Below are 23,262 nucleotides of genomic sequence, written 5' to 3' on the forward strand. Positions count from 1 at the left end.
TATAGAAACACATAATTCATTTACATTTCAATTAAATCACAACAACCTAATTAAAATAAAAATACCAGCCAGATTACTAAATTTATTAAAATGGGCTGTTGAAGGCCACAAGAGCTGGACTGGCAGGTCACGAGTCCTGCTGGTCGCCTTTAGACAACTCTAGCCTTGAGCAAAAATACAATGTATACAAAAATAATTAACTGAATAGATGGAATCAATGTAAACCACAATATTTTACAGATGCTATCACATTTAATCAGTTCCTGCACTTGACAGCATGATTTGAGGAAAACCTGCAGCATGGGGTCCTATCTAATTATGCTCAACGATGGGATGGTCAACATGAGGCTACTTACTTTAACTGCTTCAAAAATTTGAACTGTGTATCCGACGTATAACAGATCTGGTTTAATTGTCTATGGTGGAGTAACAGCATTGTATATTTTAAATGAACAATACCAACTTTTTATATGTAAACTGGTTTCTGTATTGAATGTTCCAATTTGCGCTGTCAAACACCTTTACATGACTATTTTTGTTAGAGACTGCAGTATTTCTTTTTTTGACTGGCTGCAGTTGTATCATTTCATTGTATCATATTATTTTCTCCCTAAACTGCTTTATCCATAAGAGCCTGAAATTTATTTTTACTATATACATGATAACAATGTGTTTTGAAATGAAATTTTCAGAGGAAATTTGGTGGAATTTAAATAAAAGTATTTAACATTTAACTGGTAATACCTAACCGTATTTGTCCAGGAACTTCAAAGCAATAAATCATTTTAAGTTGAAATAACATACCACATATAAAAAAAGGTTGTCACTCAAATAAAAGGTATTTACTTACCTCAAAGTAGGTGTCAATATATTCAGAAACAATATGCTCAGACTTTGGTTTATTTTGGCAGTAAATTATGTACATGTGTAACCTTCTTTCCTGTAAAAGATATAGCAACATTTAAGGATTAGTTTCTTAGCAGAATAATAATAGAGTTAAATGAAGTGGTAACCTCAAACAATAAGGTCATTTTTAACCCTGAACCAAACAATTCGAGTCTCAGGGATCTCATGGCTGGGACCCGAGCAGTTCTTGAGCTACTTGCCACTGTTGGCACCTGCAGAAGACAACTGGTCAGTCAGGACAATCTTGAAAATTGTGAATATGGGCAGCACTACTCCGGATTCCCATAGATGTGATTATTGGGCGAACAATTACTAGGTCTAATCAGCTTCTCTATAACAACCCTGACCTACCTTATTGCCTGATGACCCCTTTTAAACACTATTGCATTTTTAGATTTTAGATTCTTAATATGTAAGGAGGTCTACAATCTTTGGATTTGTCTTGAACTATGAGAAGGTAGCAATATAGGCAGCACGGTGGCTTAGTGGTTAACACTTCTGTCTCACAGCACTGGGGTCATGAGTTTGATTCCCGACCATGGCCTTATCTGTGAAGAGTTTGTATGTTCTCCCCGTATTTGCGTGGCATTCCTCCAGGTGCTCCGGTTTCCTCCCAGACTCCCAAAACATACTGGTAGGCTAATTGGCTGCTATTAAATTGCTTGTCTCTCTCGGTCTGTGTGTGTGTGTATGTTAGGGGATTTAGATTGTAAGCTACAATGGGGCAGGGACTGATGTGAATGAGTTCTCTGTACAGCGCTGCAGAATTAGTGGTTCTATATAAATAAATAGATGATGTCTTTTTTCAATAAAAAGTATATCAAGGTATAAAATTAGTTATTGAGTCAGTGGCCTGAGATATTGTAAAATGGTTGCTCAATTACAGTAAATGAAAAAACTACACAGTGATCACTGATCAGCGTGGAAGGGTGTACTTTGCATTCTGCTACATACCCATCAGACCTCTGTCTTCGAAACAATAGCCCTCATTATCAATGTACAATGTATGTCCATGGTGTACTATCTAGAAACCCAGGCAAACTAAACACTCAAAAAATGGGAAATATAATTCTGCTGTGGATGATTGGTGCTGGAGGAAACAAAGTTTGTTTGTTTGTTTTTTTTGTTTTGTTTTTTTTAAATACGTTTTATTAGTAACCTCTTATCTTGAACAGTATTGCAGAATAGCAAAATTCTTGAAAGGTACATTAGTGAGATAACATATGCACATATAAATTGAACAATATATATGCCACTCTCTCACAGTGCTTTTACAGTATAAACTCAACTTCATGTAAATATGATACCATGAAGATACTATTTTGTTTTGAGCTGTACAAACAAAGGGGAGAAGAAAATGAAGAGGGGGAAGAGGGAATGGTACAAGGTAAAATGGGGGTGGGGGAAGAACAGGTTGGGAGGACAAAGGTAAGGGAGAAGGAATTCACGCTTTTAGCAGGAGAAAGCAGTTTAATCTGGTAGTTCCAGTAATGGATCGGGTACAACTAGAATTGAAGCAGGGGTTGATTACAATATGAAGCCCAGGGAGACCAGACTTTGTTGAAGGACACGGAGGAGCCCCTAAGCACACTGGTGACATGTTCCATCTGATAGGTGTGCCAGACCCGACCACGGACCATTTGGAGAGTTGGGGGTGTGGGATTTTTCCAGTAGGCAGCTATTGGACAAGTAGTAGAGGAACTTATGAGTATGTGTTGGGAGGTCTGGGAGAGGTAGGGGTAATAACACATGCTTAGGATCGGAGGGTACGGGACTGTCAAGAACAGCCGCTGCTAATGTGAGAACCTCTGTCCAGAACGGGCGCAATTTGGGGCAGTCCCACCAAGTGTGCATGAAGGTGCCAATGTAGTAACAATTTCTCCTACATGTTGGACTTGTTTGAGGATATATAGTGTGCAGCCTAGAAGGCACGTAGTACCATCTATGGAGCAATTTATTGGCGTTTTCTTTAATACGGACATATATGGAACAACGTGCTATCCATTCGTAGATGTCTGACCATTCTTCTGGATCTAGGGACGTTCCCAAGTCTGCCTCCCACTGTGTCTGGAATCGGTCCCTGACCTCCATGGAGGTGGGGAGTAAGGCATTGTACATCGTGGAGATGAGACCTTTTGAAGATGGTCCCGATAGGCATAAATTCTCGAACACAGTGGGAGGCCTAGAAGATAACTGAACCTTAACCTGTTGGTGATAATGTCTGATTTGCAAGTATTGATGGAACTGCCCCATCGCAAACCCGCACCGGTCAACTAATTCCCAAAACTGATGGAATGTTAGGGTCCCTGTTATGTGATTTAGCAGCAATAATTTACCCTCCCCGACCCATTTTGTGTACATGGGTGTTAGGCCTGGTGTAAAGGCTGGATTCGACCAAAGAGGTATAAGTATTGGAGGAGCAGGAGATAGAGATGCCATTCTATTACATCGGGACCAGATTGAGAGGGAGAGGGCTATTACTGGGTGGACTTGAGAAGGGGCTGGGCGCTGCGCAGCTGGAAACCAGAGGGTAGAACAAATCGACGAGCCTCCTAGTAGATCTGATTCTATATCAACCCAGACCCGTGTTCCAGGTGGGGAGTGCCATTGGACACATTGTGCTAAACGTGCTGCATAGTAGTAATTGCGAAGATTGGGTATGCCAAGGCCACCTGCCGTGGGAGGACGTTGCCTAATACGAGCAGAGATCCTGGGTCTTTTGTTTGACCAAATGAAGCACATGACAGAAGTTGAAACAAAGTTTTAATGTGCAATTTATATATTATAAACATGTTTTACAAAAGCTTAAGGATGCTGTCGCCTCTGCAAAACAATCCTATTCCTTAACTCTTACCTAGAAAATAAGGTGTCTATTTATCAAGCCATAACACCGGCGAAAACAGAAACTGTAATTTATCAGTTTGCACAATTTATTAAACACCTATAACCACAGTAATCACTGATTTCTCTGGCATAAACACTAAATAATGCCATCCACTTAGATCCCTATTGGAATGGCCAAATAAGCCAATTTATCAAGTGGCATAAAGCTTAGCTTTTCACGACTTGTCTTAATATTCTAATTCCATTTCGGAATGGCATTAAGCTGTTTTTATCTTGCTTTGCAGCCCTGCCAGTGAGGACCATCCACCTAGAAGTATCACCTCTCTGATATTAAGCACTTGGATGCTTTAAATATGCCCCCTTCATTAACTTTAAAGATCCAAACCCAAAAAAACCCCAAAACTGACAGTAACCTCAAAAAAACGTTTCCTTTCTGTTAAAACGTTCATGAAACCAGCGATTGCTTCTTTTCTTCCTTTTGTTTGAAAATGTTCTGAAAACAGCTGCATATCTCTCTGGAAGTGTAAGTGTTTGCCAGGGTTACTCACTCAAAATTAATTACATTATGCTTCCCTTGTGTAAAGTGAAAACAGTACATTTTAATTTACCTTAATTTAGAAAAAACATATGTACAGTAAAATAAAATAGTAACTTGATAATTACTATTAAACTTAACACTTAATGTAATAAACAATAAAAAAAACTATTGTATTGGATTATGATGAACTACTGTGTCTAGGTTAAATTTGTCTTTGAAAATGCAGGAAAAGTTAGTATAAAATTAGAAACTATGGGCCCATTGAAATGTACTGAAATTACCAGATTTGATAGACTTATCTCATCTAACACCACATGGTTCTACATTGATAGACATAAGGACATATAAGAGTTACACATCTGTATAACATTTATAAACCAAAGCAGAGTCAGGAACAGTATCATACAATTTGAAAACTGCTAGAAAAGGGAGAACGCAAGGAATAAACAATGTGTGCATTATCACACTGAGCTCCTGACTGACATAATGACCACCAGCTTTTGTCATGTAGGAGAGATTATAATAAAAATACAGTGAATTCAGTTTATAAACAAAGACTCATCAATGCTAGGGTGTAATTGTCAGTAGCCAAAGACAAGATCAGCGCTATCTATGATGTATGTCTTCATATAAATGTATGGATATTTTTTTTTTATTGGAACATTACGTTTTTTTTTCAAAAAGTCAGAACTTGTTTCTAAGAATCCTAAATGTTTGGCAACACCAGGTGGACATGCTCCAAATAGTATTTTTATACTTATGCAAAATCCATTTCTCATAGTCCATTGGGGGACACTGAGGACATTGGGGTATAGAGTAGATGAGATAGGCATGTAGCAGAAAGTGGGCACCTAGTTGCTGTGCTGGAAGGCAATCATATTCACCTCCATATTACACCATCTCTGCTTTGGCAACCTAAATATTTTTGGGTGTAGAGACCAATCTGCCGTGAGAATGGAGTGCCTCCCAATACTCCACTCTCAGAATGTACACTGCAGAGATTGCTGGCAGAACGCATTAATCTCAATACAAGATTCAAAAAGACAACTTCATCGCAAGTGAACAAGAAATACCCCCTCCCAAGGGTAACAAGATAACCTCAAATACCGATAAGAGATTTTTATGTGACTTATCTGGAAGATTTCCTGTATGGAGGAGCTTGCGTGTTTAAAGTGAACAGTCTGCAGCGGACATAGCTGCTACATTCCTGTACTCACTACTATGGAGTTTCATTTACCTAACCTTTGAAATAAACATAGGATCTTTATAGCACCAATTACACTTGTAAATGGGATAATTAACATCCTAATAGTGCGACTGAAGTAATTCCAAAGAGCACTGTGTTTTCATGCGTTCCACAAAAGAACTTACTTCTTATTGCATTTGTGTTACCACATCCTTGAGGCCAACGTGAGAGTTATATATGTTGCTCTGTTGTTGATATTTATGTACTTTTTATATTTATTTTTATATCGCACATGTGTGTATATGTATGTATTTAAGGATTTGTATGCATATGATGTGTTAATGAATTGTTGCATTCAATCTTATTGTGGAGTATTAATATAAGTCCATTTTATATTGCACCTTCTTCCTAACTAAATGAGGTAGCTTCATTCTTGTGGCAATGTAGTGTGTGCGATGGCACAGGGGGCTTGTGGCAATGTAGTGTGTGCGATGGTACAGGGGACTTGTGGCAATGTAGTGTGTGCGATGGTACAGGGGACTTGTGGAAATGTAGTGTATGCGATGGTACAGGGGGCTTGTGGCAATGTAGTGTGTGCGATGGTACAGGGGGCTTGTGGCAATGTAGTGTGTGTGGTAGGTGGTGGCTAATTAATGGTTGCTCTTTGTTTGTGGGGTGATGGTGGGGCAAATTAATTTAATAGTGGGGACTATTAATTTAAGATGGGTTGGTTTGGGGGCTATTATTTGAATGTGGGGGTGAGTTTGGGGAGAATGAGATCTATTTATTAAATGTGAACATTAATTATTTAATGGCAAGCGATGGTTGCGGGAAACAGGTATATTTATTAAATGCAAATACTATTAATTTATTGCTGGGGCTGTTTGGAGGGAGGAAAATAGGTCTATTTATTAAATGTGAATACTATTATTTTAATGTTGGGGCTGGAGGAAGGCCTATTATTAATCAAGGGTGCTATTGATTTAACGCCGGGGTTGATTGGTATTTTCTAAATGTGCCCATTTTGTTTTCCAAATAGGGCCCCCAACTTTCCAGGATCCAGACAAGCCGCAACTAAAGAAACCAGCAGCCACAGGTGGGGAAAGTGAGAACAACAGGTAGGAGAGAGCAGGACAGTCTGCCAACAGTTATGATTCTAGTGGGACAATCCCGATTTTTGGTGACTGTTCTGCCCAATTTAAGGGGCAGGCCAAGACGGTGTACTTTTTATATACACACTGCATTCTTTATATACTACACTACGGTGCTAGCTGTCCTTCGTGGGCTTGCCACACCCCCTCTGGTGGGCCCGTACCATTCTATTCCCCGGTGGGCCCTTCATGTCCCAGTCCGACACTGCTGGTGACCCACTGTTCATTTACTCACAGCACTTGGCAAGAAAGGAGACTGACCTGGTGGCAGAGCCGGACCGGCCCTCTGGCAAATGCCAGAATGGCCGATGGTCAGATGGGCCAGTCCGCATGCCCGCCGAGCTGCAACACTCTGCACGCTGCTCGGCGGACGGAGAGTAAGTGACTGCCGCCTATACCCGGCAGGGGGTGGCTAACAGAATCGTGTGTTTGTGTGGCTAATAGTGTGCGTGTGTGGCCTCATTTTGCTATAGTGTGCATGTGCAGTATTTTAAATATAGCGTGTGTGTGTGTGTGCACGTAGTATTTTAATATAATATGTGAGGGAAGGGAGGCTCTTAATATAGTGTGGGAGGTAGGCTATTTAATGATGGAGTATAGGTGGGGGCTAATTATTTAAGGTGAGGTGAAGGAACCTTTAATTTAATGCTGTGATGGTTTAGGGCTATCAATTGAATATGGGGCTGATTTTGGGGAGGAGGGCTATTTATTAAATGTCAATATGAATTATTTATTGCCGGGGATGGTTGTGGAAAATGGCTATATTTATTAAACTTTATTGCTATTTAATTTATTGCTTGGACTGTTTGGAGGGAAGGAAATATGTTTTGAATAAATGGGTATACTGTTAATTTAATGTTGGGGCTGGTTGGAGGGAAATAGGTCTACTTATTAAATGTGAATATTATTATTGTGGGGACTGGAGGGAGGCCTAATTATAAAACGTGAGTGCTATTGTTTTAACATCGGGGCTGGTTGGAGTTTTCTAAATCTCATGTACCCATTTTCTTTTTTTCAAAATAGGGCATCTAATATACCAGGATCAAGACAAGAATGAACTCCGCTAAAGAAACCAGCTGACACAAGTGGTGAAAGTGACCAAGACCGGTAGGAAAGAGCAGGACAGTCTGGAAACTGTCCTGAATATATGGTGGGGCAGTCCTGAATTTGGGTGACTGTCTCACTTAATCAGGATTTGATCCGACTGCAAGGACACGCACTGCTTGTGACAGTAGTGCCTGTGTATTTGTTTAAAATGAACACCATGTTAGGGGCCCTGCTGTCTTAAGTACCCTAGGCCTTAATTCACCTCTGGTTAGGGGAAGGGTACGGATAACTGCTCCCAGTTCCCGGACAGGACGCAGACTGCAGAGCAAGCCAAGGACCTCTAAGTATCAAAATATTTGGTAATCTTGTGAGACAAAGAGCTTCCCTGCTCACTCTACAGGAAGTTCCCACCCTTATGGATATCAGCAGCACCAGAAGCATAGATAAGTACAGTCAACTGGGAGTGTCATACTGTGACTGGGGCGATGGCGCGATGTGGCTAGGAGGGCGTGATAAATGTAATGTATTATAATGTATGTATTAATGCCCCATGTTGGCTACACCCACAACACAATGTGGTCACGCTCTGTTCGGCACCGCTGCTGGGCGGCGGCACATAGTTTCTTTCCTACTGAAACTGAGGTGGGCCTGTGTTAAATGCCAGGGCTGATTTTTAGTCTCAGTCCAGCCCTGCCTGGTGGGAAGTAACTCTTACTGCTAACACAGTTAAACTAGCATTCCCACAGGAAATAAACTATTCAAGTATACAAAGCTGACTACTGCAGCTCAGTAGATGGGTCACATTGAGATAATAGATTAACAAAGTGGTAATTTGGCTTAATGTGTCGACATCATATTTAAATATGAAATCAGAGGCTTTCACTGTAATACAGAAGTGATAACTTGTATTACTTCTTTTGTATGCAGCACATAAGAAAAGTATACATCTCTTGCCATATTTAAATTTTTAAGGTATTGCAAAATCCTACATTTTCCCCTGAGAATGCAAGACTTGGCTAAGGCTGTCAGAGATTTCAATGGGGCTACCACAGTTACTAAAACATGGAATTATACAACAAACAAAATTAATTTTGCTAATGTAATATAAAATGTTCACTCACAAATAGGTCTTACACAAATTAGCTATACTTGTATTATCGACTTACATGTTTCACAAATAAAGATGCTAGCCTTTCTGGCTCTTCCAAACATTTCTCCAATTCTCCCAAGAAGAACCTGCGGGCAAGCAGAATCAGAATGCATGATTGAGGTTTCATTAAAATAGTATTTTGTTCAACATCAAAATAGACAATTTCACTTCCGCAATTGAACGGAGATTTTATTACAATTAATAAATTGTAGTTTAGTAGAGTATTTTTAAAAGTTGTGTGTCCTAATGGGATGCTCTCACCCATCATGAAAATAATGTTGCAGTATTTCAATTACATATGATATATGCCAAAGTAAAAACTTTACATAAGAATAGCCAAAAATATACATACTCTCTGTGCCAGTCATAAATCTGATGAATATTCCCAAAAATAATTTTATCTTTTCCTTTCATATCATCAGGAACTCCATCCTCCTTCATAAGTGCCATATACCCCTATTAAAACGAAACAATTTTAAATACAATCACATTTTAAGTCAGCAGCTAGAATTAAAAACTAAATATTGTGTACACACAAATTACCTCAATCACATAACCAAGGTCCCTTACATAATCCCGCTCTGTTTCGACTAATTCTTGTAACACGTAACTGAAAAAAGAAAGAATTTGATGATAAACCCTGTATAAGCCCCATATTACACTAAAACGTATAGCTTAAACACATTGTACTAATTTATTACTTTCAACTATACATGCTATAAAATTAAGGTAAATGTTAACCCTTTAACCTACTATCATGTACATATGTATATAAGTGAGCAATCTGAGATGAGAGATCTAAAAATAATGCTTAAAAGGGTTTTAGAAAACTATTAGTAAAGTGTAAAACGCATACCAACAATTAGCAAGCTACTTATTTTAAAACTTTTGTAAACACTGCATTTGTTTTGTTCAAATACTGTATATTTTCAAATCAGTGGTTTTACATGTCAATCTCCCACACTAGTGCATTCCATTAGAATGCAGAAAACCCTCAGAAAACCCTCCACTCATGTATACGTACCTCTTGTACTTTTACTGTTGCACTTTTTAAAAAGGCATTCAAAACATTTAAACATCAACATTTTGCTGCAAAAATACTGCGAGTAAATTAAATCATTGGTGTGACAATACAATACAACAATCATGCTTATTACATGATATAGTGCTTTCTGAATATAGCTACAAACCATAGATATGTCAGAAAAATAGATGTTATGGTTAGCCATAGGGTATATATGTTTATTGCAGTTTTTTTACACATTGTTCACTATTTACTAATGTATTATATAAAAGCAAGAGCATAATCCAGGGCAAGAAAACCAACTATGTGTCCTTAAGCCAAAAATGCCATCAGCTTTCTAGTGAGCACTAGGAAATGTAGTAGGCAACATGAAATTTTTCATGGTTCCGCACAAATGACTTTTGATCACACACAGGATGGCTTGCACATTGGCGTGTACGAATACATAAGGTTTCATTCAGAGATGAAAATATAATTGTTAATGCAGCATAAACAATAAGTTGAACAAGGGTTGAATAGATCCCTGAGGAAGGGTGTGCTGGGAGGGCGGGGCCTGGTTTTGGCCCAGCCCCTCAGCAAAATAGCCATTTTATTGGTGAGGGCGGGGCCAAAATGTTGCAACTTGCCATGAATCGCATCATTGAGGCCCATCGGGGACAGGATGCGAGAGACTTGCCTGCTCGCCCGGGAGATATACCCGGAATTCGGGAGTCTCCCGGACATCCTGGGAGAGTAGGCAAATATGCTGTAGATTATTGTAAAAACACTACGAGCAAAATAATTGCATTTTTAACACAAATGCAATTCAAATCCATTTCCATAGCACAAGCATACTCTGCGACACATTACAATAGGATTTATGTAAAAATAAAACCCATTCTATCCTGTGTGTATCCAAACTTATTTGCAATCATACTGATGCATTTGGATTACAACAAGATTTTTGGACAACGCCTGTTCTATTTCATTTTACAAGTGCATTTTCTATTAGGATTATAAATGAAGGACATTTCTTACATTATTAATACTTTTTCCTTTATATTAAAAGACCACCTTACTTAGCATTTGCTTTAGATTAGACATTAAGGACATTTCAATTTAGATTGCAAAAACTGAAACCCTTGGATTAAAAGATGCAAGAACACTAGATTATTGTAAAACAAAGATACATTTTATTTAACACAAAGTGATCAATGACTGTAAAGGGCAACTGTGACTGGACCACTATTAAATAACTTTTGTTAAAAATGTATTTAAAGCAAATAGCGCAGGGCACTTATTTATGTAAATGCACGTGCACTTATTTATGATATTGTGTATATTGTGACATAGGAAATCGTTATCTCTGAGACCAGGGTAGAAAAGTTGATTTTTCTGTTTAACCTTGCTATAGGATATGCCTATTTCTGATGTAAATATCTGATACAATGAGCCTGTGTTTACCAAGCCTTTGGTGTATTGTGATGTGGGGAAGTGGCTTTTTTTTGTTCTGTGGAAATGTGTATTGGGTGACTGTCTAAAGTATTCATGCCAGTCAGACCTTTTAACTTGCTAGTGAGTCTTCTGTCTCTGAAATAAGATCCAGGAAATCACAGCAAGGATTTTAAGAATTTCACAGCTAAGTATAAATATTAGTGGCTTTGCAATGCATGTAAATCCATGTTTGTGTAAATAGAGTACATCCTGATTCTAAAAATAGACTATTTTGGAACTGTATAAAAGATGAGCTGTGTGAGCATGTAAGTGTTCTTCTAAATTTCAACATCTGACTTGATCACTGGTACCTCAAACCAGTGTGAGCAAATAAACCATCTAGCTTCAAAGACCTGATTGGAAACATCTTCAATATTGCTGTATTCCTGTGATTTACAGATTAGACCCTAAATCTAATCCGTTCTCTGGCTGTCTCTGAGGTTTGGACCCAAGTGTTTCCAGTACCACCGCTCTGCCTGCTACCCAGCAGCCCTGGTCAATGTGATAGGCCAGGGGGGGGATCCATTCACAGCAACTCAGATCCATAGTAAGAGGTCCGGAGTAGCAGCCCATGTACACCATCAACGAGATACGCTAGCAGCGTCATTTACCCAGAAGAAACCCGGTACTGGATGCCGGTAAGGAGTCTATTGGTGGCAGCTCGCCTAAGCCCATCCTACTGCGGCAAGAGGGCGCATTACGGATAACGAAAGGGAACAGTGGCAAAGTAATCCCAGCTGGTTCCCAGCAACAACAGACAGGGTGGCATAGGCGGTCCATCCTGTCACAGCAACACTTTAATTAAAGTGTGTTTGTGTTTTATTTACCTTTTAATCTATATTTGAATATAGGGTAAAGGCTTTATGGATCACTTAACATTATAATGTGACCATGGATTGTCAAAATATTTCTCATTACCCCGGTACGCAAAGCCAGGAAGAGTCCCAGTGCATTCTAGCAGTATCCATTGCTCCATAGAGGATCCATTCCAGCCTGGATCTGGTTTTGTGAACTCATTGTGGGTTTTCCTGTTAAAAGTGGGAACCAGTCCATACTCCCTGCTCTAGTGGCAACCAACCCAGGTTGTCTAGCAGTTAGGAAATGGAGGGGTTAGCGGAATACCTGATTATTTTAATTATAGATTTACTAGCAGAACTTATATTCATTGCAATAGTCCCTTCATTCCAATAGTTTCTATATTCTGGAATCCAGATTGAAATAATTAAGTTCTGCTCCGTTTGCATCTGCATTCATTCACAAACACACACGAACACGTCTAGCACATACCAACCAAGGAAACACAACATATGAACAAGTATATCACACACATGCACAAACACATAGGGACTGAATTATTAAGGAAAGTAAGTAAAATAAATAAGTACATTTTCTCCTGGACAAAACCATATTACAATGCAAGGGGTGCATATTAGTAAGTTTAGTATTTTGCACATAAGTTAAATACTGGCTATTTTTTTCATGTAGCACACAAACACTTGATAGCTTTATGCTTATACTGAAATTTAAAGTTGATCTAGGACATGCCCTACCCTAACTGTAAGTCTGTTCCCACATTTTAAATTTAGCCCCCCTTCAATGCAGCACGGTTTTGCCAAGGTGCAAAGTTACTATTTCTTTTTGGTTGTTTTATGTATCGGGCCCATAGAGTTTATATGTACTGTCACATGCAGTTTGCAGTTTAGTTTCTTGATGTAAACAAGTGGGTAGTCAGCTCAAGAATGGCGGGATATATCTGACCAGGTAAAATTCCAGAAATCTGCATGCTAGTATCTAATTAGAATGTTAGGTTATTAGAATCGATTACATGAAAGGAGTTGTATCCCAATTTTAACATACAACTTGACTTGCATATTATATACATCAAAATACAAAACAGATCATACATCAAATTCATCATAAATTCATTTTAGCTTGCAAAAGGGAGTCAAACAGGATCATGCAATAAAACACAGCACGTAAAAAAAATATTACTCATTTTCTTACTGTCGTCTCTTTAAGGAGCTGGATTTCTTTTCTTCCATCTCATCAATGGGAGAGGCTGAAGACATAAGAGATGTATCTGAAGGATTAAAGGAGGGACTACTACTGTCACCTTGGTCTACTTGAAGAAAACTTGGGCGATCTTCCAGAGCCTGCAAGACACAATAATTATCAAATGCAATAATAATAATGTACCCACAATTTTGTTAAACATAAACAATAATATTATAAAATACATAAAACAAAACAATCAACAGACAAACACATATTATGCAACAACATAATACCATCAAGAAAACATATTGAAAAGTTGATGCACTTTAGGAACACTTATTTATAAGATGAAATCCAGAACCAAATATATGTGGTCACAAATGAAACTCAATAAATGAGCAAAATGCAATCATTCTTTACCCATGAAGCTGGAAGAAATAATATGTTTATAAGTGTAATATTCTCTGACTCTGGACTCAGAGAAAAAACAAAAACAAGCAAGACAATAAGGAGTTCTAGTAAACTCAGATGCCTAAAACCCAACAAAATTGAACAGCAAAATATATATATATATTTTTTTTTTTTATACACAGCTTTCCCAAAAAGAGCTCTGCAAATCCTCATAATTACAACAATAATTAAAGAAATGGGAAGCACCAAACTCGGTCACAAAATGCAAGAGAAATTGATTTGGAATCACAATAATAAAAATGTTATTAAACATGTATTTTACAATCAAATAAAAGATGTTGCAATCTTCATGAACATAAAAATCTATTATTACACTATAATAAATAATTTGAGTGGACAAATAATAAATGCTAACTGTATGGATTAGTAAGCTTTCAATCCATGTGAAAAAGTTAGAACATCAACAGAGCCAATATATCATAAAGAGAATACACTATTCCAATCTAGCTAGACCTAATGGCCGCACATGGGACTAATTCAACGGTAATCAGTCAGCCTTACCACCAGACGATATGCAGAGGAAGAGAGTAAAATCCTGCTTGGGAGAGTGTACATATTCAACTCTGAAAAATTCCCGCGTTGGGGCAGGTAAAAAAATCAGCTATTTTCAATACAACAGATGATAGTATTTCTCACAGAACCACCGCTATTAAGCACAGAGATGTTAGACATGTAAATAGGTAAGTGGTCGGTGTCTCTGTATCCGCATGTGTGCTGGTTTCCCAATACTGGTAAACAGTGCATCCGGAAAAAATTCACAGCGCTTCACTTTTTCACATTGTGTTATTGTTAATTCCTTTTTCCCCTCAAAATTCTAAACACAATACCAGATAATGACAACATGAAAAAAGTTTTTGAGGAGATTTTTGCAAATTTATTTAAAAAAACCCCTAAGAAATCAGATGTACATAGGTATTCACAGCTTTAGCCATGAAGCTCAAAATTGCATCCTGTTTCCATTGATCATCCTTGAGATGTTCTTACAGCTTCACTGGAGTCCACCTGTGGTAAATTCAGTTGATCGGACATGATTTGCAAAGGCACACACCTGTCTATATAAGGTCCCACACTTGACAATGCATGTCAGAGCATAAACCAAGCATGAAGTCAAAGGAATTGTTTGTAGACCGCCAAGACAGGATTGTCTCAAGGCACAAATCTGGGGAAGGGTACAGAAAAATATCTGCTTCTTTGAAGGTCCCAATGAGCACAGTGGCCTCCATCATTCGTAAATGGAAGAAGTTCAGAACTCTTCCAAGAGTTGGCCGGCCGTCTAAACTGAGCGATCGGCGGAGAATGAAAACCTGCTCCAGACCGACCTCAGAGTCTGGCTACAGTTCATCTTTCAGCAGGACAACCACCCTAAGCACATAGCCAAGGTATAAAAGGAATGGCTTCAGGACAACTCTGTGAATGTCCTTGAGTGGCCCAGCCAGAGCCCAGACGTGAATCCGATTGAACATCTCTGGAGAGATCTGAAAATGGCTGTCCACCGACACTTCCCATCCAACCTGATAGAGCTTGAGAGATGCTGCAATGGGCGAAACTGCCCAAAGATAGGTGTACCAAGCTTGTGGCATCACATTCAAAAAGACTCGAGGCTGTAATTGCTGCCAAAAATAAATCAACAAAGTATTGAGCAAAGGCTGTGAATACTTATGTACATGTGATTTTTTACTTTTAATACATTTTCAAAAAGCTCAAAAAAAAAATGTGTGTACAGACGACCATGTAGCTTTCTTACACCGCTGTTCACTGGAGGCACCATGGCGGGCCGCCCAGAAAGCACTTACAGACCTTGTAGAGTACCCGCTCAGATTATCTAGGATAGGCTCCCCAGCCTTACTATAAGCTTGACGGATAACAGCCGTAATCCACCTAGCAAAAGTGACTTTAGAACCTGGCTAGCCTCTGTTGGGAGTATGATAGAGAATCAAAAGGGCCTCAGTCTTTCGCACCTTTTGAGACTTATTTATCAAAATTCGCAAGGCTTGGGTAACATCGAGATAACGAATAAAATAATTGTTAACCGAAGACATAAAATCAGTCAGGGCCGGACTGACAATGTCCTGATTTAGATGAAATCTAGTCACAACCCTATGAAGAATAGAGGGCTTGGTTCGCAGAATTACCCTGTTTTTATGAAAAACAATAAGAGGAGACTTGCAAGATAAAGCAGCAACCTCTGAAACTCTGCAAGCCGTAGAAATGGTAAAAAAACGTTTTCAGGTTAGAAATTTAAATTCCACTGTATCTAAAGGTTCAAAAGGTGGATGCTGTAAAGCATTCAACACCAAATTCAAATTCCATGGAGCTACCGGAGGAACATATAGAGGATGTACATGGAGTATGCCCTGAAAGAAAGTGTGGTCATCAGGTATGACAGCAAGTCTTGTTTGAAAGAAGACCGAAAGCTACTGACACCTAACCCTTGAGAGAACTAAGACACAAATCTGCATCCAACCCGTCCTGGCCAAGCGAAAAGAGGAAGTAGGATATCCCTTCTTTTCACACCAGCCAATATATGTCTTTTAAACTTGATGATAGACTGTTGCAGAAGCTGGTTTCCGAGGCCGAAGCAAGGTTTGCACCACACGTTCGGAAAACCCCTTAGCTCATCGAATCATGGCTTCAAGCCATGCCGTTAAAGCCAGACATTGTAAACTTAGACGACAAAATGGACCTGAAAGCGTGACTACCAAGTACAGACATTGCTTCTACCGCGAGAGCCATGGGATCTCTTGCGCGGAAGAAGAGAGGGAGACTTTATGGTTGAACCGGAATGCCATCCTGTCGACAACTGGGTGACCTCACTGTTGCACCCACTGACGAAACACCTAAGGATGGAGGAACAATTGCCGTATGGCCAAAGGACTCTTGGTGCCGTCCTGATGATTGAGGTATGCCACTAACGTGGCATTGTGAGACAGAATATTCACTGGCCTTGCCTGCAGCAAGTGTTACGCGCTTAGAAGAGCATGAAACACTGCTCGCAGTTTCAAGATATTAATTGGAAGCTTGGATTGTCTTTAAATACAAAGACACTGAAACCGTGCGCGAAAACAGACCCAACCTCAAAGGCTGGCGTCCTTCATGATAAAAGTCCAATTCCAAATTGAGAATTTGCATCCCCTGGTGAGATGCGGTTTGTGTAACCACCAAAGAAGCGACTGACTCATCTGCAAAACAGGCGGAGTACCTGGCCTACCAGATTTAGATGGGATTTGTTTAATTGCGATAGAAGTTCCAACTGGAACTGTTGTGCCTGAAACTGAGTAAACTGGACCGGCTTGAAAGTAGATACCATCTTGCCAAAAACTCTCACGGCGAAATGTACCTAAGGAAAGAGATTTCACCATGTTCTGCAAGGCTAGAATCTTGCCCTGGTTGGTAAGAACACCCAACGTTGTCGGTGTAGAATAAAAGACCAAAAAAGATCATTCACTGGGATTGGATCAACTTGGATTCGTTGAAGTTGAGAATCCAATCGTGAGACTCTAGAGTCTGGATTACTACTTGGATATGCGACTGAATCACCTCTGGAGAGTCTGCCCTTAAGAGAAGATCATCCAGGTAATGGATGATTGTAATCCCCTTGGACCTTAGCTGACCAGCCATGACCGCCATGATGTTGGTGAAGATACGTGGGGCCGTGGCCAGACCAAAGGGAAGAGCCTGAAATTGGAAGTGCTCTGATCAAACCGCAAACCTCAAAAGGGACTGATGACCCTTCCAGATAGGCACATGGAGATATGCATCCTTGATGTCTATAGCCACCATAAATTCTCCTTGTTCCATGCAGTGACTGACCGAGCGCAAAGACTCCATCTTGAACCTGGGCACTCTGACCTGGGTGTTCTAATATTTCAGATTCAGAATTGGTCTGAATGAGCCGTCTGGTTTTGGCACGAGAAAAATTTTGGAATAAAAACCCAAACCTCTTTGAGAATCTGGCACCGGAATAATCACTCCGGAAGAAAGGAGGGATTGAATTGCTTCTCGTACGGCCAGTCATTTTCGTGGACAATAGAGAAGCCCTGTGGAAAAAAACCTTCTGAGAGAAAGAGCAAGCAAATCAATCTTGTATCCCTGGTCCACCACCACCTCCCGAGCCCAGACATCAGTGGTAGACTGAAACCACCGATCTCTGAACAAGAGAAGACGATGGGTTGCAAGTCTGTGTACCCACTGGCGACAGCGGAGAAACAAAATGCCCGTCAAGCGGACTGCTTGTCTGCAGATTTCACTGCTGGACCTCGAGCAGTCCAGGCCTGGCAATCCCGCTGCAAACCACCCCCCTGGGGACTGGCCTCTAGAAGATTGGCCTGAATAATATTGACCCCAAAACCTTTCTGAGGACTGAAAGGACTGGAATCTGGTCATTCTTTGTTTGGGAGCATTAACAGGGAGAAACGTGCTCTTTCCTCCTGTTGCTTGACTGATAATGGAGTCAAGCTGAGGTCCAAACAAAACACCCATAGAAAAAGGTATGGTCTCGAGAGCCAGTTTAGACTCCACATCAGCCTCCCAGGACTTAAGCCAGAGAGTGCGACGAGCAGAAACTGCTGAGGCAGAAATACGTGCCCCTTTCAGTCCGCGCCCATAGCTGCCTTTCCTAAATAATCTGTCGCCCTGTGAATTTGCTCCAGTAATAGAAGCAGTTCAGAGGACGACCTGCCTGCCAACAAACCTTCAGACAGCAGTTCTGACCAGCGTTCTATAGCTTTCTTAACCCACACAGATGCTAAAGCAGGCCTCAAAGAGGCACCTCTTGCCACAAAAATGGAGTTAAGGACGGCCTCAACCTTACTATCTGTACCATCCTTAAGAGTGGCGTTAGGAAGAGGAATAGTAGTTACCTTTGCTAACCTTGCAACAACAGCATCCACACGTGGAAGCGTCTCCCATTTAGCAATAACTTCAGGAGGAAAGGGATAACACGACTGCAGTCGCTGAGACACTTGGAACTTCCTATCTGGCAAAGACCAAGGCTCTGACAACAAATCTCCCAACTGGGAAGAAACCGGGAAAGAGAAAGATTTATTTTTCCGGTGTACAAAAAGAGAAGCCTCTGCAGGGTCAGGAACCTCTTCCTCAGGAAAATCAAGTACCGACGCACAGCATGAATTAATGGTTCCACACTCTGACGATCAGAATAAACCTCCTCCACCACCGAATCAGCCTCCATATCAGAATCCACCCATAATTCACCCACCTCCTTGGAACCACAGGCAGAATCTGACTCATTTCCCTGAAGGGCTGTCGACACCCTCTTACGCTTACGTGAGGAAGATGGTGCGGCAATATTCTTTCTAAACCGGAAGAAACCAAAACCAAACCCTGTACAGGAGGATGCAAGTCCCTGTACCCAAGCTGGTTGTACAGACTTCACCGGGGTAAAACAGTCAAACCCTGACTTAGCAAACTAGAGCCCATGTCATTCGCTACAGAAGAAGCGGATTTGGAGGATGGTGCGGCCACAAGCTGTGACCGCACCAACTGAGCAAGTTCAGCCACCGGATTGGAGAGAGACCGAGCCCAGGCAGGTTGTACCATATCTGAACAAGCAGCTGCTGTATCACACGGTATGCTCTCTGAGGGCAGACAGGATGCGCACAGAGCCTGCGCGCCTGACTGACCATGTGGTAACTTAACGTGACAGACAGCAAAGGTGAAAATCGACAGAGGTAACACCAGCCCTACCACGCATGGATTTTCCCCTGACATGTTAACAGATGGGACAAAACAGATACAACACAGTGTAATAAACAATGCAACAAAACACAATATAAATAACAAGCAGCACACAAAACTGAACAGAAAGTGAGCCTGCAATACAGCCAATAAAGCCCCACAAATTAAAAGACAAACTTTTAAAAATAACAACCCCCAACCCTATACTTTACAGGACTCAGGACAGAAAAGGGGAAAAGCTGGAGCATTAAAATGACTGGTGCTTGCACACAAAGGAGCGAGAGACCACCGCGGAGGAAGGGCAAAAGAGGAAAACACCCCTCCCCCAGGGCCCAGCACTGAATTCGCAGGACAACCCCCTCAACCAATCCAGTGTCTAGCAGGGTTCACTATCTTAGTGACCCTAGCGTGACCCAGTGCCCTGAGCTAAAAATAGAAATTCTTTTTTTTTTTTTTTTAAATGACTGATCCTAGTAAGAAGCAGCCTGACTCAGGGAACAAACTGCAATTTTCTACTCCCCACTTACCTGCTGCCATCCCTCCTCACGCAGTGTCTGCAGTCTGGCAGAACAGGAGAGCGGACACAGCCTGCGGCGACTGTGCCCGGCTCCTAGGAGAGCATGAAGACGCTGGCAAAGGAGGCACCTCCACGGCACCTGCGTTCCCCCCCCCCTCCAGACAGCGCACAGCCGTCGATGCTGTGCACTTGAAGCTCTCCTAGTAACTGTAGGCTCGGGAGAGTGATTAAACAAGTGGCAGACAGGAAGGAAGGGTAGCCTAGGCTACTTTACCCTGGAGCCTCCAACAGAGCAGTCGGCAGCGCTACACGCGGTGAGTGACAGCCACTTAGTGAGCCGCCGACTGTCTGAAACAGGAGACACACATCTCTGATTACTAAAAAAGTAACACAAAGTTAAAATAACCCAGAATTTGGCTGCTAAGCAGCCCAGACGTAGCCCGTTCGCCGGGCACTTAAACTAAACTGAGGCTGAGACAAGAAGTGGGGTGGTATAGAGGGGGAGGAGCTAGGCTTAGTTAAACAGAAGTTTAAAGTGCCAGTTCGCCCTGTCCCTACTCTATACCCCAATGTCCTCGGTGTTCCCCAAAGGATGACAGAGAAATACACAATATCAAAAATAAGAGCCCTGAGCTATTTCCTTTTATTAAATTTATACCAGAAGTTATTTATAAGTGATCCAGTCACAGCCATATAATCTGATTTGTTATAGCAGTTTCTTTCTATAGGTAACTGTGCTACAATGCCAGTTTTTCTAATGTCCCCTTTTGGCATTAGAATTAACCAAGCTAAAATTAGTAGTAAGAAAACCAGTATTATACTTTGCCCAGATAAAAAAAGCAATCTTGTCTAGCAGTGTGTGCAAAGGTGTTACTTAAGGAATTATTTTAATAGCTAAACTTACATTATTTTGTTGTTGCTTACCATATATAGAACAGATCAGAATTCTTTATCATATTTGAAGTAATCAGTTGTGTAATATTCACAAAATCCTCACTAAACCACCCAGAAGACCAGTAATCTCTGGGTCTTACCTTTAAATTCTACTTTTTATAAGTACCTTAATACATTTTGCAACCTTTAGCTTACAATCTTGCTTCCTTTATCAAGTATTCCCCTGACCTAATTAAAATCCTGGACAATGTACAGTGACATTCTGCTTAAACACTAGCCACCCAACTGTCCCAAATTAGGCAAGCTGATCTCAATTTAAGGTGTTTGACTTGCTATCCCATGGATCAGGAATTGAATCCCGATCCAGGACAGTTGGGAGATGTACGCACCTTCAATGCCTCCTGTACCAGCAACAAGTGGGTGATGCATTGAAGGGGTATTATTAGGTGAGGGGAGGGGGTTGTCCACTCGCTGATAGGAACAACAAAAAGTTGGGAGGAATACACTTTGGACATCAAATCTTATATTTCAACCATGATCTGTTTGTTACAGCTATCTCTTGGTTTCAGGAAATTAAAGAACATGCCAACCTACCGAATACGCACATATAATTTTGCATTAAATTTCTTATTGCAAAGTCACAATTGCTTCAAAAATGATTAAATATTATATTTCCAGAATTGTAATCATAGACATATTAACATTAAGGGTGATATCACTTGTCAAACCTAGTTATGTCATTTACGTATTTACATATTCACATGACCTTCTAGTATGTGGGGCATACAATTAGGCCTTTGAAAAAAACGGACCAGTGGTCCATAAAACTCAGAAATACCTCCCAATAGAATTAAAAAGAATTTGCAATTTTTGGTGCTGGGTTGAAATGTGTAGAGTGCTCCACATTCTATTATTCCTGGTCTTCTCTACCTATAACAAAGAGTCCAGCTCTGAAGAGCTTGGGCCTGGGCAATTTAATTAGGGGACAACCCTATTCCACATCCATAGCATTCAATTCCTTATTTTGGAAAAAAAAATAACCAACTCCACACAAACCCTGAGATGGGCTGCAATGATTAAGAGTGGCTCAATATTAAAAGACACACTATGCAAGCTGTATAATTGATGCATACTTGGGTTCCATTAGTTATGCCAGCAACCTTAGGCACCAGAATCCCCATAATTTCTGGTGCTTCAGTTAAGTGGACATTGGCATAAAAGGGGAAATGGCAAGTTACCGTTAATTCCTTTCCTCGACAAACTCCATGGCAGCCATTACAATGGGCAAGTTCCCTTCTAGGTTAGGCACGGACAGAACAAACAAAAACACTCAGACAGGACAAAGGCAGCTCATCCTCTTCCCTAGCGTCTTTGAGTAACTTCCAAAGCTGCCTCTGAAAAATTTAAACATATCAAGCAAGGGTGGGAAACTTGGCTACCATTGAGTATTTAGAGAAAAAGAAATTAATGGTAAATAAAATTAGCTATTTTCCTCTTCGATCCTCCATGGCAACCATTACATTGGGATGCACCTAGGCAATTGTAGGGGTGGCTACAAAATAACTGATTAGCCATATTTGCTGTAATAATGAAAAAATGGATTCAGTGGCTGTGTGGAGAACAAATCTACCAAACTGAGAGGCAATATAAGATAAGTCACTGAGACAATGACTAGCGAAAGTATGGATAGATCTATCTATCAGCTTTGCAAAGATTTGTCACTGAAGCCTTCTTGCCCAAGATGTTGCTAATGAGTGGGCTCTTAGTGTCACTGGCACCTTACAACCACTCCTCTTGTATGCCTTTCAAGATAGGTCTTTGATGCATCTGGAAAAGGGTTGTTTGTAAAGGACTCACCCTTTCCAAGGTATTAGTGATGGGTAGTTCACGAATGATTAGTTCAAATGAACTAATCTTCAAAGTGAACTAAATCATTTAGTTCACAGCTCTGGCAAAGATTAGTTCACCAGGAACTAAAACAAGGGGGAGGAGTTAGAGATAAAGCAGAGCAGCTCTAGCAGCCTCACTCACTGTCTCATTCACACTGGCTCTTTTGTTTCTATTCAGCTCTCTCATTTAATACTCATGAGTCAGTACCTCTAAACTACCAAAGGTGGCACTGCTGTGCTCAGACATTGTGTGAGACTCTGGAGCTGATCACTGACTATGAGTCATTCTCCTTGCTCAGGAGTTCATTAGTTCATTTCACTCACTGACTCATACGAGTCTCCAAATCATTTCACTCTCCGAATCATTTCAATCATTTAGATCATTTAGCTCATGAGTCACAGGATACATTCCCTTCCCTGTCAGCTCAAGACACACTGCACTGCTGAGTGCTGCATGCTATATACTGTAGTTCTGTTTATTGC

The 23,262-nt window shown here is 40.5% G+C and overlaps 1 protein-coding gene across 8 annotated transcripts in view; it reads right to left on the bottom strand.

The window, feature by feature from the left end:
* The window catches only part of TRIO (trio Rho guanine nucleotide exchange factor), a 535,982-nt gene that overhangs the window by 183,114 nt on the left and 329,606 nt on the right, over positions 1-23,262 (bottom strand). For all 8 annotated transcript variants that reach the window (XR_012692805.1, XR_012692806.1, XR_012692804.1 and 5 more), the window contains 5 exons: positions 13,324-13,472; positions 9,366-9,432; positions 9,175-9,278; positions 8,839-8,908; positions 851-940 (listed from right to left, as the gene is read on the bottom strand). Coding sequence is in view for 4 of the 8 variants with exons in the window: in XM_075212723.1 (XP_075068824.1) it covers positions 851-940; positions 8,839-8,908; positions 9,175-9,278; positions 9,366-9,432; positions 13,324-13,472 (480 nt within the window). In the remaining 4 variants the exon portion in view is untranslated. The remainder of the gene's footprint in view (positions 1-850; positions 941-8,838; positions 8,909-9,174; positions 9,279-9,365; positions 9,433-13,323; positions 13,473-23,262) is intronic.

This window comes from Mixophyes fleayi, chromosome 5, assembly GCF_038048845.1.
Source record: "Mixophyes fleayi isolate aMixFle1 chromosome 5, aMixFle1.hap1, whole genome shotgun sequence".
In the NCBI taxonomy this organism is placed as follows: Eukaryota; Metazoa; Chordata; class Amphibia; order Anura; family Limnodynastidae; genus Mixophyes; species Mixophyes fleayi.